This window comes from Thermomyces lanuginosus (assembly GCF_041956635.1).
Source record: "Thermomyces lanuginosus strain ATCC 200065 unplaced genomic scaffold VTN49scaffold_7, whole genome shotgun sequence".
NCBI classification, from domain to species: Eukaryota; Fungi; Ascomycota; class Eurotiomycetes; order Eurotiales; family Trichocomaceae; genus Thermomyces; species Thermomyces lanuginosus.
Window position 1 is genome coordinate 686,341 of NW_027192341.1, and position 14,610 is coordinate 700,950.

At 51.2% G+C, this 14,610-nt stretch overlaps 9 protein-coding genes across 9 annotated transcripts; 6 read left to right on the top strand and 3 right to left on the bottom strand.

Moving 5' to 3' along the window:
* Positions 1 to 91: 91 nt before the first annotated feature.
* VTN49DRAFT_7707 (uncharacterized protein) lies at positions 92 to 1,121 on the top strand (the record flags this gene model as incomplete). The annotated part of the gene is made up of 2 exons (XM_069416006.1): positions 92 to 132; positions 188 to 1,121. The coding sequence occupies 2 exons, from the start codon at positions 92 to 94 to the stop codon at positions 1,119 to 1,121; spliced, it is 975 nt and encodes a 324-aa protein (XP_069272068.1).
* A 191-nt stretch (positions 1,122 to 1,312) lies between these two features.
* On the bottom strand, positions 1,313 to 1,824 carry VTN49DRAFT_7708 (uncharacterized protein; the record flags this gene model as incomplete). The annotated part of the gene is made up of 2 exons (XM_069416007.1): positions 1,313 to 1,418; positions 1,484 to 1,824. The coding sequence occupies 2 exons, from the start codon at positions 1,822 to 1,824 to the stop codon at positions 1,313 to 1,315; spliced, it is 447 nt and encodes a 148-aa protein (XP_069272069.1).
* A 299-nt stretch (positions 1,825 to 2,123) lies between these two features.
* VTN49DRAFT_7709 (uncharacterized protein) lies at positions 2,124 to 3,354 on the top strand (the record flags this gene model as incomplete). The annotated part of the gene is made up of 2 exons (XM_069416008.1): positions 2,124 to 2,595; positions 2,645 to 3,354. 2 exons carry the CDS (start codon positions 2,124 to 2,126, stop codon positions 3,352 to 3,354), a joined length of 1,182 nt encoding a protein of 393 aa, XP_069272070.1.
* An 11-nt stretch (positions 3,355 to 3,365) lies between these two features.
* VTN49DRAFT_7710 (uncharacterized protein) lies at positions 3,366 to 3,650 on the bottom strand (the record flags this gene model as incomplete). The annotated part of the gene is made up of 2 exons (XM_069416010.1): positions 3,366 to 3,565; positions 3,611 to 3,650. The coding sequence occupies 2 exons, from the start codon at positions 3,648 to 3,650 to the stop codon at positions 3,366 to 3,368; spliced, it is 240 nt and encodes a 79-aa protein (XP_069272071.1).
* A 518-nt stretch (positions 3,651 to 4,168) lies between these two features.
* On the top strand, positions 4,169 to 5,080 carry VTN49DRAFT_7711 (uncharacterized protein; the record flags this gene model as incomplete). The annotated part of the gene is made up of 1 exon (XM_069416011.1): positions 4,169 to 5,080. One exon carries the CDS (start codon positions 4,169 to 4,171, stop codon positions 5,078 to 5,080), a length of 912 nt encoding a protein of 303 aa, XP_069272072.1.
* A 930-nt stretch (positions 5,081 to 6,010) lies between these two features.
* On the top strand, positions 6,011 to 7,087 carry VTN49DRAFT_7712 (uncharacterized protein; the record flags this gene model as incomplete). Its single annotated transcript, XM_069416012.1, has 5 exons — positions 6,011 to 6,318; positions 6,399 to 6,708; positions 6,780 to 6,835; positions 6,886 to 6,994; positions 7,052 to 7,087. The coding sequence occupies 5 exons, from the start codon at positions 6,011 to 6,013 to the stop codon at positions 7,085 to 7,087; spliced, it is 819 nt and encodes a 272-aa protein (XP_069272073.1).
* Positions 7,088 to 8,978: 1,891 nt separating this feature from the next.
* On the top strand, positions 8,979 to 9,910 carry VTN49DRAFT_7713 (uncharacterized protein; the record flags this gene model as incomplete). The annotated part of the gene is made up of 4 exons (XM_069416013.1): positions 8,979 to 8,990; positions 9,142 to 9,256; positions 9,321 to 9,596; positions 9,672 to 9,910. The coding sequence occupies 4 exons, from the start codon at positions 8,979 to 8,981 to the stop codon at positions 9,908 to 9,910; spliced, it is 642 nt and encodes a 213-aa protein (XP_069272074.1).
* A 1,053-nt stretch (positions 9,911 to 10,963) lies between these two features.
* VTN49DRAFT_7714 (uncharacterized protein) lies at positions 10,964 to 12,023 on the bottom strand (the record flags this gene model as incomplete). The annotated part of the gene is made up of 2 exons (XM_069416014.1): positions 10,964 to 11,740; positions 11,820 to 12,023. The coding sequence occupies 2 exons, from the start codon at positions 12,021 to 12,023 to the stop codon at positions 10,964 to 10,966; spliced, it is 981 nt and encodes a 326-aa protein (XP_069272075.1).
* A 277-nt stretch (positions 12,024 to 12,300) lies between these two features.
* VTN49DRAFT_7715 (uncharacterized protein) lies at positions 12,301 to 12,931 on the top strand (the record flags this gene model as incomplete). The annotated part of the gene is made up of 4 exons (XM_069416015.1): positions 12,301 to 12,303; positions 12,359 to 12,458; positions 12,547 to 12,677; positions 12,740 to 12,931. The coding sequence occupies 4 exons, from the start codon at positions 12,301 to 12,303 to the stop codon at positions 12,929 to 12,931; spliced, it is 426 nt and encodes a 141-aa protein (XP_069272076.1).
* Between the last annotated feature and the right edge of the window lie 1,679 nt (positions 12,932 to 14,610).

The window sequence follows — 14,610 nt, forward strand, 5'->3', positions numbered from 1 at the left end:
CGGCACAACTCCGGTCCGAAAGTCCTTGACATCATCAAATTGCCAGATTGCTCACTCGCACATTTGTCAGCTCGGAGACATTCTGTGCATCATGGGGAAAACCAATCTTCAATTGATCGAGGAATGCGATTCGTATGGCCCCTGAATGACTATCTCGTGTTTTCTCCGGCCGAGCTGACAATTCCAGATTCCCGTACTACGACAGGGATCCAGCTTTCTATACGGAGCATCTCAAGAAATACCATGCATTCAAGATCAACGGTTGCCCCGCCGTACTGGGCTATCTGCCCAATGAAGTGGTGGAGAAGTTCTATTGGATTCCCGGAGACTGGGAAGTCGACTCTGCCTCGCGTACAGTCACTCTCATGGCAGCTCCCAATGCGACGCCCCAGGAGCGGTCTGAAATTATGTCTCGCCTGCTAGCTGAGGCTGTCCGGCGGGATACCTTTGCCGTTCTCAGGGGTTGGCGGCATGAGAAGTATCCAATCTATGGCCCCGGCGGCGAGTTCCTAATGGACATGGAACGATCTGCTAGCCCGCTCTTCGGAATCGTAACCTATGGCGTGCATATGACCGGGTACGTAGAGGACGAGGATCATGGGATCCGCATCTGGGTCGCCCGGCGCTCCAGAACGAAACAGACCTACCCCGGTTATTTGGACAACACTGCAGCCGGTGGGCTAAGTACTGGCGAACATCCTTTCCAGTGCGCTATTCGTGAGGCGGCAGAAGAAGCGTCAATACCTGCCGACGTGTTTCGTCGATGTGCCACGCCCGCGGGCTGCGTGAGTTATTTTTACATCCGCGATGCCCGGGCCGGTGGAGAGACTGGCCTGCTTCAGCCAGAAGTGGAGTATGTCTACGACATCAAGCTCGATGCTAGTCAGATCCCTAAACCCTCTGATACGGAGGTGGAGGATTTCCGTCTTTGGACTATTGATGAAGTCAAGGAATCACTAGCCAGGGGCGAGTGGAAGCCCAACTGCGCAGTAGTGATTCTCGACTTTTTCATCCGGCACGGGATACTGACCCCTGAGAACGAGCCGGACTACTTAGAGATTTTATCCAGGTTGCATCGGCGCCTCGAGTTTCCATTAGTCACCAGATTTGGCAGTTCATAGATATCCTAAACAGAAAGCCTTGTTCATGCCCTGATCAGACTAGTCTATCATAGAATAGCCAGGTCAAGAAACATGACTCTGTGAGCCCATAAAACAACCCAAAAAAGAGACCCCCATAACGCCGTGCCAATGCAGATTTTCCAACCTCTCATTACTCGTCCTTTTGACGATGTACGTACTAAAAGCGGGATTTATTTTTTGAGCAGCAAGTACACGTAGTCGATCCGCAGAGGGACCAACTTGCTGTATGGTCCATCAATGTACAGTAATAGTCCGCCAAAAGAGACGAAAACCGACCTTTCCAAAAAGTCGTCAGTCGCAAATGACACTCTATAAAGGTTCAAACAGAAAGAGAGGCTTACATGTTCCCTGCCGTCGACCCTTCCTCGAATCGATACACTTTCCCATGACAAACGTAGTCATATTCATCCGCCAAGGTCGGCTGGCCCATGCCGACGTCCTTCCAGCCCGCTCTGCTAGCCGCCGCGACCGCATCGCCTTTTCCGTCCAGCGACAACGTTGAGGCCAGGCACATGGAGAGTGTCTCGCCCACGTTGCAAGGGTACAGCTCCGTGTTCACATCGAGGGTGAAGGTCGTCTGATTATCGGTCGATGTACAACTGATTCGCGACACGCGGTCGTATTTCTGGTTGTTGATGGCGGTGATGGTGAAGGTGTCCTCGAAGAGCTGCGGATCCGACATGGTTGCGACCGGGGGTTTGGGAAGCAAGAACAGGACTCAAGATTGAATCTAGTGTCGCGAATTCAATGGCTGACGATCTCTCTTTACTTATTTGTAGTGGCCGCACGAATTGGAGAGATCAGATTAAAAAATGACCGGCTTCAAAGAGCTCCATGACTTGCAGCACTCCGTACTTTTTTCTTCTCTTTCTTACTGTTTTGGGAAATGCCCCACATTCCGATTGGCTGGACGCGGCTAGCAAAGTTGGACCTTGTTCAATGTTCATTTCGAGGTTAGGAAACTTCAGAACAGTCTACGATATGTCCTTCAGAAAGCGGAACGTTGGATTGTCGCCAGGAGCCGGTCGCGACGCTCCGGTATCATCGCTGCCGCAACCCGCAGCGACCTCACCACCCACCGAATCACTTCCCGGCGTGCGCCCCTCACCAGATGATGGTCGACCGACAACATCAACAGGGTCCCGATCCCTGGACAATCTACTGGCTGGCCATGCCGGACTACCAATGGGCAAGATTCTGCTAATAGAAGAGAACGGTACCACCGATTTTGCTAGCGCATTGCTGCGATATTATGCCGCCGAAGGAATCGTCCAGGAGCACAAGGTTCACGTGGTTGGAATCGGGGAACAGTGGGGGAGAACGCTTCCGGCGCTCATAGGACCAGCAGATGCTGTCGATGAAAAAGTCGACCGGCGGAAGGAAGAAAGGATGAAAATCGCGTGGCGCTATGAGCGCCTGGGGGAATTTGGAACGGGAATCACGCCGGCAAGAGGTGAGCATCGCCGTGCAGCTCAATGACATCAGTCGCTGAATCTGCGCAGCACCCGTCGCGACCCCGGAGAGTTCAACGAGTCAAGCGGATGCTGCTTCCAAACAGAAGGCATTTTGCCATGCATTTGACCTGACGAAGAGATTGGCGCATCCAGCACTGTCTACAGTTGATTATGTCCCTCTCGTGCCCTCGCGGGAACCGATCTTTGTTTCCGTCCTCAAGAAGCTCGTATCCTCCATTTCCACATGCCCGCCAAACACCGTTCACCGCATCCTCATCCCGTCTCTCCTCAACCCTGCCATCTACCCTCCAGACTGTAGTCAACCGGAACACCTGCTCCAGTTCATCCACTCCCTTCGCGGGCTGCTGTCTAGCAGTGCCCATCATATTACCGCCATGATTACATTGCCTCTTTCCCTGTATCCACGATCGTCCGGGTTGGTTCGGTGGGTAGAACTGCTGTGTGATGGTGTGATTGAATTGTGCCCTTTCCCTCATTCATCCGACGCGTTGGCTACATCGGGGGCGGCTACCGCTCACGAAGAACCTCCGCAAGGCATGCTGAAGACACACAAGCTTCCGGTTCTGCATGAACGAGGTGGAGGCAGTGATCAGAACATCGGAGAAGACTGGGCGTTTACGCTGAGCAGGCGAAAGTTTGAAATCAAGCCCTTTAGTCTACCGCCCGCAGAGGGTGACAGTGAAGCCCAGCAAGCCGCTAGCAGTTCTTTACCGAAAAAGTCTGATCTTGAATTCTAGATTGATAAACTTTAGCGATGGTCGCTTTCATCGTGCTCGTAATGCCGCTCTCGCATCAAATCTTCCAGCTCGATTTGCTCGGACAAGGCAACACCAGGATTGGTCATTGTACGGAAATAATTCGCCCGGTAGGAGCCCAAGTCATTGCGAGATGCTCCACGGAGGTAAGCACGGAGGCTGTCACCAAGGCAGGATGAAAGAGCGAGAAACACTGCAACGGTGAGCTAGAGCTTTGGTGTTTTTCAAGTATACTAACCGACAAGCAAGAATAGAGGTGCAAAGAACACAAGGATCATCAACAGAATGAAGTTCATTGTAGAGTCCCAAAGTCAATGATCGGTAATGATTATGAATGAATGACCTGGCTCTATGGCAGAAACTTGGCCGGTCTCATCGTCTCTTCAGCGCGGTTGAGCCTCAGGCCGCGAGTCCAAAGCCGGAGGCCAGGGAGCCGAGGCTAACCCAATTAGGAATGGTTGAAGTCAAAACGTAGCGTTTTTTTCCCACCAGCTCAAAGAGATTCTGTCCTCCAGAATTTTTTCTGACAATCACCTGCATCTCTGGCTTTGCTGGTCAAGCCAGAGTGCAGTCCATAGCAAAGGTATGTCAATTCTGTGAATTGATCCCTCTGTTCGAGAACAGCATGATTATACAAATAATAATCTGTCAATCCACTGAATTTCATAAAATCCCTTTTGAAACATACAAGTGATGGATAACACTGGAGATTTATGATCTGTCTCGAGTTTCTCGAAAATTTTCTATCCAGCATTGTGAGAGCGCAGCTAACATTGCCCGGATCCAGGAACAGTAAATGGCTCAAATACCAGAGCTTCCCATTCCGATCTCTTTCATATCCGGCCGCTACCTCTTGTTTTCTGCGGATGCGGCCACCTATCTCCGCCGTGAGCATCACATCTGTGGAGTTTTAACGGGGACTTTGCCACAAGTGCCACAACAAAATGTATTCCTGGGCCTGCCGTTGGAGTTGATGCCGGAGGAAGCAAGGCTTCTTGCCGAGAAGGGGGTAGCAACCATTGTTGATGAATATAAGGCTCATGAGTATGGCATCAAAAATCTCAAGGAAGAAGATAAACGACGATACATACAAAGTCTAGAAAATGAAGGACTACGCGCGACTAAGATTCAAATGGAGAAGAAGGAACTGCAGCGCGAGGAGGCGCTGAAGAAGATAGCTCAAAAGGATCCAAACAATCCAGCTGTTGCAGCTTTAAACAATGATGTGCATGGGGAAAGGCCGGCAGAGGAGACTGATTCGACCTTGTTTGAAGAAAGTCGACCGAGCCGTGCTTCATCGTCAAGAACACCATCTGCCGTATCCGCAATGGGCATCACCCCTCCCACGTCTTTCCCTCTGCTCCCTTACAAAGCTCCCAGTCAATTCCTCATGCCATTACCGGAAGTACCTTCATCGTACCCACTCTTTGCCCATCTCCATTCCAAGGGCTATTATATTTCTCCGGGACTTCGCTTCGGGTGTCAGTACATGGCATACCCTGGAGATCCATTGCGATTCCACTCCCACTTCCTTGCCACCTCCGCAGAATGGGACGAGGAGCTGGACCTGATGGAGATTGTCGCTGGTGGTCGGCTTGGCACCGGCGTGAAAAAAGGCTTCTTATTGGGAGGCGTCGAGAAAGACGGCTCAGGTAACGCGGAGCCCTCCAAAGTCAGGACCTTTAGCATTGAGTGGGCGGGGATGTGATGTCAGATCTCCAGAATCATCACGACTATCCTCCATTCAAAGATTCGGCAGGTTCTGGGCCGACATGCACGGCACTATGTACCTCAGAATCTCTAATTACCGCGGCCATCTGAAGGTCTGTGAGCGATTCTCTGCGAATATCGGCCATGACAGTCCCAAATGTCATCTTTTTGCGGCCTGATATGCTTTGCATCCAGCGATGCCGGTCGTTGGTTCCGCTGCAGTCGAGAGCGAGGATCCTTGAGACGCACAATGATGCGAGTGCATAGCTCCGTGATACCGTGCAAGGTGCCTACCAACTCGAGTATTCTCTGTGGTCGTCCGCGTGCAATGAGACGTGGCGGACGTTATCAAGCTTGCTGTACTGTAACGTGTGTCGAAGTCTCAAACCGTTAAAATTAAGTTAGGTAGTTATGGAATTATATATTTATCGATTTCATCGACCAATCCATTCTACCTATCCCAGATGAGAACTAAAATGTAGTACCATTGGCTTCGGTAAACGGGAGTCCTTGTTCTTGAGTGATACTCAATTGTCAATCAACAACACAATTGTCCAATTTGCGTCTCGTTTTAGGATATTCCATCATCTTGTTGAACAATTGCGATAACCGCGCTTCGGATATCACCGCAAGCTTCTCGGACAAGACGCCGAGAAATCCCCAGCGTAGCCCCGCCTCATTATCCAGGGGGTCCCTTCAAATCCAATTCGACCTGATCGTCAGGTTAAGACTGCTTGTTGCCCCAGACCCGATATCAGGGTAGCTGGAAAAATACACATCTCACATGCATAGTTTTCGCCGGATCGCCCAAACCTTCGGACACTTCTGTCATTCGCGTCCGTCGTCTTCCCGGCAGATCCTCGACTGCGCCTCCAATCATCACGCACGCACGTGTTCCGTCTTCCTTAATCGGGCTGTTCAACGCAGGATGGCCTCAGCCGCAGCCGCCAAGCGCCTCGAGGGCAAGACTATCCTTGTAACCGGCGCTTCGTCCGGTATCGGCTGGAGCACGGTCAAGGAATTCGCACGGACCTCGCCCAAGAACCTCAAAATCATTGCAACGGCACGTCGGGTCGACCGGCTCGAGCAGCTGGCCAAGGAGGTTCGGGAGGAAGTGGGGGATGGTGTCAAAGTGCTACCTGTCGCGTTGGATGTCTCAAACCCGGAGGCTGTGAAGAACTTTGTTCCGGCGCTGCCGGAGGAGTTTCGCGAGATTGATGTACTGGTCAACAATGCGTACGTCATTGATTCTAAATTGACTTCATCACAACACATGATCGTGACTGGGTACTGACGCCGGGGGATGTGACTTGCAGCGGCCTGGTCAAGGGTGTCGCGCAGGCACCGAATATCGCGGAGGAGGACATGAACATCATGTTCTCGACCAATGTCACTGGTCTGATTAACATGACGCAGGCGATTCTGCCTATCTTCAAGAAGCGGGACCAGGGCGGCCGTGGTGATATCATCAACATTGGCAGCATTGCTGGGCGGGACCCGTATGCCGGTGGCAGCATCTACTGTGCCACTAAGGCTGCCGTTCGGGCATTTACTGACGCGCTCCGAAAGGAGCTGATTGCGACTCGTATCCGAGTCATTGAGATTGATCCGGGCCAGGTGGAAACGGTACGTCTACCAGTTACTGTATTTCTTATCTTTGATGTTTTGAGGAGCGTTTGTCACTGATCGGCAAGTAGGAGTTTTCAATTGTTCGATACTACGGTGACAAGGCCAAGGCTGATGCCGTCTATGCGTATGCCTCGGTTCAACTGTAGTGAATGTAGTATTCTGACTGTCTTCTAGGGGTGTCGATCCGTTGATCGGAGACGATATCGCAGAGGTCATCGTCTTTGCCGCCACCCGGCCAGAAAACGTGGTGATCGCCGATACATTGGTCTTCCCTAGCCACCAGGTGAGTGCGTTGTTTAAGAGGACGTTCCATTGAACCCTGGCTGACACATGCCGATAGGCTGCTGCGGGTGTGCTGCACCGCAGATCGACGTAAATCAGTGTAACAGCGGGGACGACATCGGCAGTCGATATGCATGTAGCTTGAAACATTCCGAGCAAAATCGGTGGTTATGATCCAGTAGATAGATCCCACCTTGATCGGCTATACCCGTGGGACGGCGAATAAATCACATTCACAACCACAGGAATCTTACTGTCAATCTATCATAATGTCATTCACCCATGAGGGGCCAGACTATGCCTAGAGTTAATAAAAATATGCAATTATATGCATGGCATATCAAGATGTCTGCCCTATTGGGTCGCACACTGACACGATATCCCGGCTGCTAGTCAGTCAAGACTCGGATTTGCTCCCATATTAGTGAATCACAAAAGCCAAACAGGCTCCAGAGGGCGGAGGATGCCATGAAAAAGAGGAAACCCACAGCTCCATTTGCCCCTGCGCCGGTATTATTGATCTCCATCCGTCCCTCGTATATGATTAGCCCTCCCAGTCTGCCGGGTCACCAGCTGACACCTCCGTTCAGGGTCAAACTGCTTTAATGGAATTAGGTCGACCGTTAGCCCAGTGGATTGATCGCCCAGTCGGCGTGCTTCGAACGGGCTTCCAGAAAATCAAAAGCCCGTTGCTTGCAAGTTTTACAGCAAGGAAATCTGCCCCTGAATCCCATATCGCATATCCGCAGAATCACGTGTCTTTTGCCGAGCTCTCTCTTTTTTTTAATCTCTGCCAAGGATACCTCGCGGGTAATAAATTGTGGGATTTACCGAAAAGCCCCCAAGCACCTCGCGGAGAATTCAATGGTTGGTGAGATCTCCGCTTTTGTGGAAAGGCTTGCAAGAGGGTCCTCTTCGCACATCCAGTCACTGGTACCCGTATCTCGTGGTGTGCGAGTGGTCGTTCCAGGGACCAGCAACGGGGGGCGGCTAGCAATCAAAAAAGCAACCTGGAAACGATCTGGATATGTGATGGGGTTTAGCGCGCCCCCAAGGACAAGAACTTATCCTAAATTGGATGTGTTTGTCTTGTTTGTTTGGATAAGGGCGCGCATGGCGCCGCACCGTCACACACCCCCTTTTCCAGCGCGGACATTTGGCCAACCACCCGGATTTGCCGTGCATGGATTCCCTGGACGGAGGGGGCCCTGGCCGTGATGAACAATTTCACGCATAGGAGCTAAGAGGTTCCGTAGATTTTTAATCAATCTGGCGGACTGCGCCCCCAAGTTACCGCCCATTGAGCGATTGATCGGGGAATCAGTTCCTTCATTGATCGATTCTTAAAGGCATTGACAACTGTGAATACAGTCACTCAGTCTCCAAGGTAGATAACTTGAAAAAAGTGGACTGTGAAAAGCAGAAAAGAAAAATTGCAGTCTTATCCCTGACCGCAACGGCTCGTGTTTTTCTTTTTTCTTCTGTCTCTCCATCAAATGTGACTTCCCAGGCTAACCCCTCGCTTGGCTTTCCAGTGGTCCTTTGGCAACGCCCCCTCTCCCCTAAACACACCGATGATTCGCTGAAGCCTGGGACCGGCCGCCCTTAGGTCACCGAATCGGCCAGAGTGCCAAAGTAACCAAGTTAAACCAACCCCAGAAGGGGCCCAGTTCGATCGCAATTCAAAAAATCGTTCATAAAATTCCCTAGGCTGAAGGTCCCCAGCGAAAGCTCATCCCAGAGATATCCCACTTATCTGGGTCCCAATCCTTCCTCCCCCAAGCCTTCCCCCCCTTAACCTAACCCTATTACCCAGCCGGCCATCTTTCGCTTGAATCCATTCCAGCCACCCCCCTCCGTCTCTTTGAGCAGCGCGCGGTTGCAATTTTTCCTGCTCCTTGGGCGAGTCCTGTCGTGAGGACTTTGTTCTCTGCTTTCGGTCATCCCTATCCATCGGTCGTGGTCGCTTCTCACTTCTCGCAAACATGGCTTCGAAAGTAAGTACAAGGCGATTCTGTTTTGCCGAGCTTATGCCGGCGCGGCCAAGCGCTCTTTGCCTGTCGCACCCAGCATTGCGCCCAAGCAATCGGCAATTCGATGGCAATTCAATCCTGGCAATGCTAACGGTCCCTTTTTTTGTGTTCCTAGTTCTTGCGAGAATACAAGCTGGTCGTTGTCGGAGGAGGCGGTGTAGGCAAATCGTGCTTAACCATCCAATTGATCCAGTCGCACTTTGTCGACGAATATGACCCGACCATTGAAGGTAGACGCCTTCTGATGACGATCCCGATGCCGTGCTCCCGGCTCACATGTGTGGTTGTTTGCAGACTCGTACCGCAAGCAGTGCGTCATTGACGATGAGGTTGCGCTGCTGGACGTTCTCGACACGGCCGGCCAAGAGGAATACTCAGCAATGCGGGAACAGTACATGCGGACCGGCGAAGGGTTCCTGCTGGTGTATTCCATCACATCGCGTCCATCCTTCGAGGAAATCTTGACCTTCCAACAACAGATCCTCCGCGTCAAGGACAAGGACTACTTCCCGATCATCGTGGTTGGCAACAAGTGCGACCTGGAGTCAGAGCGGCAAGTGTCGCAGCAGGGTACGTGGGAAGCTAGCAGACTGAATTGAGTCACTGGGGACGATTTACTGATGATGATGATGATGGTGATAACAGAGGGGGAGGCATTGGCGCGACAGTTCGGTTGCAAGTTCATTGAGACGTCGGCCAAGGCGCGCATCAACGTGGAGAACGCATTCTACGACCTCGTCCGCGAGATTCGTCGCTATAACAAGGAGATGTCATCGTATCCTTCGCGACCCGGCGGTGTCGGCAGCGGCGCTCCCCAGAACAAGATGGACGTGGCTGAGCCGAACGAGGACGCCGGCTGCTGCTCCAAGTGTGTGATCATGTGAAATGTCTCTGGGCATGAGATCACGTTCTCGATCCTGCACAACACTTCTCTTCGAGCTCATGCTTATCGGGGCGCTGCCCTCTTTTGGGGATAGATCTTGATTTCATTCTGCTCGACGTCAGATACGAAAGAACATGCCTCGGGTGTTTCTTCCCTTTCTCTCCCTTGCTCTCTCTCACGTCTCCCCTGGCTTCCCCCTTTTACAAAACGGGTTTCTACGATGTTTCGGCGCCTGGTGGATCGGGACGACTGAAACAAACCGGCCCGTCTCCTTTTCTTTCTCTCGCTCATCCATTTTCACAGCTGATCCTCATCATTCATCTCCTTGGGAGTGGGAGGCCCCCTTCCGAGAAGCTATTACCCGCTGATTCGTTTATACCCTGGGTGCAACAATATACCACTCGTGATACTGGATGTTTATTTCCTTTTTTCTTTCTCCTTCTCCCTTTGTCTCTGCCATTTGGCATTCCGCCGGAAAAAAGCTCCTGTGCCACGCGCGCCAGTCATTCCCGTTCCCTTTCTTTTTTTTCTTTTCCCACGCATACCACCCAGGTCCTTTTACTTGCATTTTTCTGGCTTTGGATGGAAACGGGAACAAGCAAAGGACATGTAAAAAAAAGCAAGCAAATTTTTCTTTTTTTTTTTTTTTNNNTTTTTTTTTTTCGTTTTTTATTCTCTTCTCTTTTGGGAACAGGCAAGGGGCATAAGGCATTTTTATCATCAAGAAAGACATGGTTTGTGATCTGTATTCCTAGCCATGTGAGACACTTCTTTATTCGATATTTCCCTGTTGTTGTTTTTCCCTTTTTTTGTTGATTTGTTGGTTGTTGATGGTTGTTTGCTATCGTATGGGATTGTCGATTGATTTGATCGAAAGTACTCTCTATTCCGCTAGACCTGCCTTTGAGCAATCCAGTCCAGTCTTCTCAAGTTATCGAGTTATGAGTAAGAAAATGCTGTGGTTGTATTGGTATCATCAGTTGAGAGTGACATGGATTGTACATAACAGCCCTATATGTACTGCCTTCTAGCCGGAAGAGAGAAAAGAAAGGACTTATGAGCTTGACTTTTGTTCATCCTCCTCATCTTCTCGCTGCACTCGCTTCCCTTGAACATTGCGCTCAACCTCCGGGACGAGCGACTCCAGGTACGCTTTGTCGTTTCCGACCAGCGTGACGGTGTTATTCTTCTTCCCCCAGCGCGGGTAGCTGCCGACCTTGACACCATGCGGCATGACCCGGAGGGCAAGCTCACCAAGGTAATGCGCAATGACGCTCTCCGGCAGCGGTGTGCTGATGATGATACGGTGAGCTCCCGGCCCGGCCAGACGCGGCTTAATCACAGGCGTAAGGCCCTCAAGCAACTTCTCGAACAAGCGCGGCACACCGGGCAGCACGTAGACATTGCCGTTAACCGTAGCAATCGGCACCCACGAATCATCCGCCACAAACACACTCTGGTCCTTCTCGGGAACCGTTTCATCATAGGGTAACTCCACCATGCGCTTGCGCGCCTTCAGCGCCGGCGAGGGCGTGTCCCAGTCAAACGAGGGGGCCATTGGATGTGGCCGAGTGAGCTTCTTCATCCGCTCAAACGCCTCTTCGTGCAGCTTGAGCTTCAGGTTGAAGGCTTTCGCAATCGACTGGTAGGTGATATCATCATGAGTCGGGCCGATGCCGCCGCTCGTCACGACGAGGTCGTACCGATCGGACATGCGTCGCACGCCTTCGATGATCTCCTCCTCATCGTCTGCAATCACTTCGATGCGTTTGAGTTGGATGCCGAGGTTGAAGCACCAGCGCGCAAAGTAGGCCGAGTTGGTGTCGACGGTCTACTAGTTGTTGTTTAGCTGATTCAATAAGGTCAAATAGAAGGCGAAAAAAGAAAAAAAAAAAAAGAAAAGGTAATACCTTCCCACCCAAAACCTCATCGCCAATAACCAGACATGCTGCCGTCTGGATTTTCTTGTTTTTGTTCTCGTAGAACTTGGGCAAGGGGAAACTCATGGCAGTGAGCACCGGGGCTGATTTCGTGATCGTCGGGGCAGCGCTTTGCGAGAAGTTGGACGTAGGACTAGACAAATGTCTGCTCAATTGAGAAATGCGACTAAACATGAGGATCGAGTCTGAACTGAAAGCAAATATTTTAAACTTACAGAGTGTGTACAAGTACGGGTCCGACTGTGAGGTTCCTGAGAGGGGGTGTCCAGTCACTCTGTGGGGTTAATTATGGCCTTAGGTAAGCTGGCCTCCCGCCGTGGGGTTCAGTTTCGATGGTAGACAGCTGTCACAACAGAAGATCTTATTGCATCATCTTATCTTTTCTTACTGTGATCTCTTAAGCGTGCAATTTGGAGTGTAAAGCTTCCGATACCTGACATATACTCGCAGAATGGTAAGAACCTACCCTCATCTGACTGATTCTACCAACACTGACACTATCCGTCCAGTCCGAAAGTAGATTATATACCTTTACGCCAGAAACAAAAGAGAAACTGCGCAAGTTCCGGCTCGGGACTTCTCGAGCCAAGGACCCGCAGGGCATCATCTGTCCGTGCCTTCTCTCTTTTTTCCTCCCGTCTGCCCGATTCAATGACTGAGACGCAAACCAACTGAACAACCGGCCGTGGTCTTGCAGATGTCATCGACCCCAAAACGAAAGAGATCCGTCCAGAGGATGAAACCGTCTACTCCAGCCTTCAGGACATTGCCGACGAGCTTCCGGACTCGTCGCCGCGGTTCGTCCTCTTGAGTTATCCATTCACATTGGTCGGTTTAGCCTTTTGAGTTTCGACATTGGGAATGGTTGGATACTGATCATGTGATGACAGCCGTCTGGCCGTCTCACCGTGCCGTATGTCATGTTGTATTATCTGCCGGAGAACTGCAATCCGTCGTCGCGCATGATGTATGCTGGCGCCGTGGAGTTGATGCGCAACACGGCGGAGGTGAATCGCGTCATTGAGGTGGAGAGTGAGAGCGATGTGTTGAATATTCAGAGCAAGCTGTCGGGGGAAGATTGAGGTGACCATGACGGTCAGGGAATGCACGCTATGTATATTTGCACACTGGATAATTGCTGGGTACCATGGGAGATTGGAGGCTGTGATGAGCGTTGTCTCGCCCTGCTCATGTTGATGCCTGGTCAGGTTGATAGAATTGGGACAAGGTTTTGTTCTGCTGAGCGTCCGAGATACTGACAGAGGCACTACGAACAAGACCTCTGTCGTAGGGCATGCATAGATGGCACGCAGCCATAGGCATTGTCGGTCTCGAACGACCAGGCAGGCAGGGCATGAACATGCCGACTATGTTACCGTGGTCCATGGATCGAGATATTGGGTCTACCGCCAGACATCTCTCCTAAGATCACGCATAATAGTATGAACCAGACGGACTGTCGGTGTCGACGTTGCCCATGTCGAACGACGGACAGAGCATAACATGGTGGCTATGAAGTCACACTGATAGGGTCTTGCTCTGTTGAGACAGAGTGACGGAGGATCGATAACAAGACCTCTGTCGTGAGACCAGCAAAGCTATAGTACGAGGCCATAGGTCGATCAACGAACAGAGCGTGAACATACTCTGTTTCAATGGCCCAGCTTGACATTATGATGGTAATCATGCAGTCAGGCTGGCAGAAGGGAAAATTGACGACATGCGGACTGTTCTGTTGGAAACTAAGGAGACAAAAACATGGTCTACCGAGGAAACAGTCTAGGAGCACGCAAGGATGGTACGAAACCACAACACTGTTGGCGTCGACCACCGAGTTGCCAGTCTGTCGAGCCCTGTCGAGTGTCGGCCGAGCGATGGACAGTGCATGAAGATCGATTTTTGTTCCCCCCCAAAAATGGCCCAACTGCATCATAAGGATGATCATCTACCCCAAAGTCAGGCGGATCGAATGGAAATAGAGGACAACGTGTGTAACTGTTCTGCTCAGACTTCAGACTCAGGAAGACCGAGACAAGATTTACCAAGCATCATCCTAAGATCAGGCAAAAGGTACAGAGTACCTAGCAGGATGCATCAGACATTTGCCAGTGTCGATCGCCGAACATAGAATCCATCGGCTGTCGTACGACGACTGAGTATCATCATTCGGCTCTGATTTTCCGGACGAATGACCTAGCTTGGCATGATGCTCGAGACGATCGAGTCTAGAGCAATCACATCATGCAGCACAAGACTGCAACTGCGGGGAGGAGGGAGCTTCTCCTCCAGCCAGCACCACTCGATTTTGCCCGGGAAATCGGAATGATCTGGACATGCAGGAAGCTACATTAGTGCCATTCCAGTTGCCATGGCATGAGGGCTCGACCATCGGACCGCATCGGATGATTATCATGTTGACGACACCAGGTTGTACAACAGAATGCAGCCCCGACAATGTGCATGCCAGACAGGAAAAGCTTTTCAAGTAATTAGGCTGTCTAGTTAATCTCTTGTGGATCTTCCTCACCGTGTCTTTGGGCATTCTGCACGAGGACTGCGAGAGCAAGACAACACACTCAAACAAGAGGATAAAGTTTGCGCGGTACAGTGATTGAGTGGCGAGGGCGACATGCTGTGCATGCAGACGCACACACACACACACACACACACACACACACACAAAAAGTCGGAGTACATTCCGGAGTACTTGTTGAGTAACTTAGTGAACCGGTCTGTGCCATTCTGCAGACTACTTCCTGGG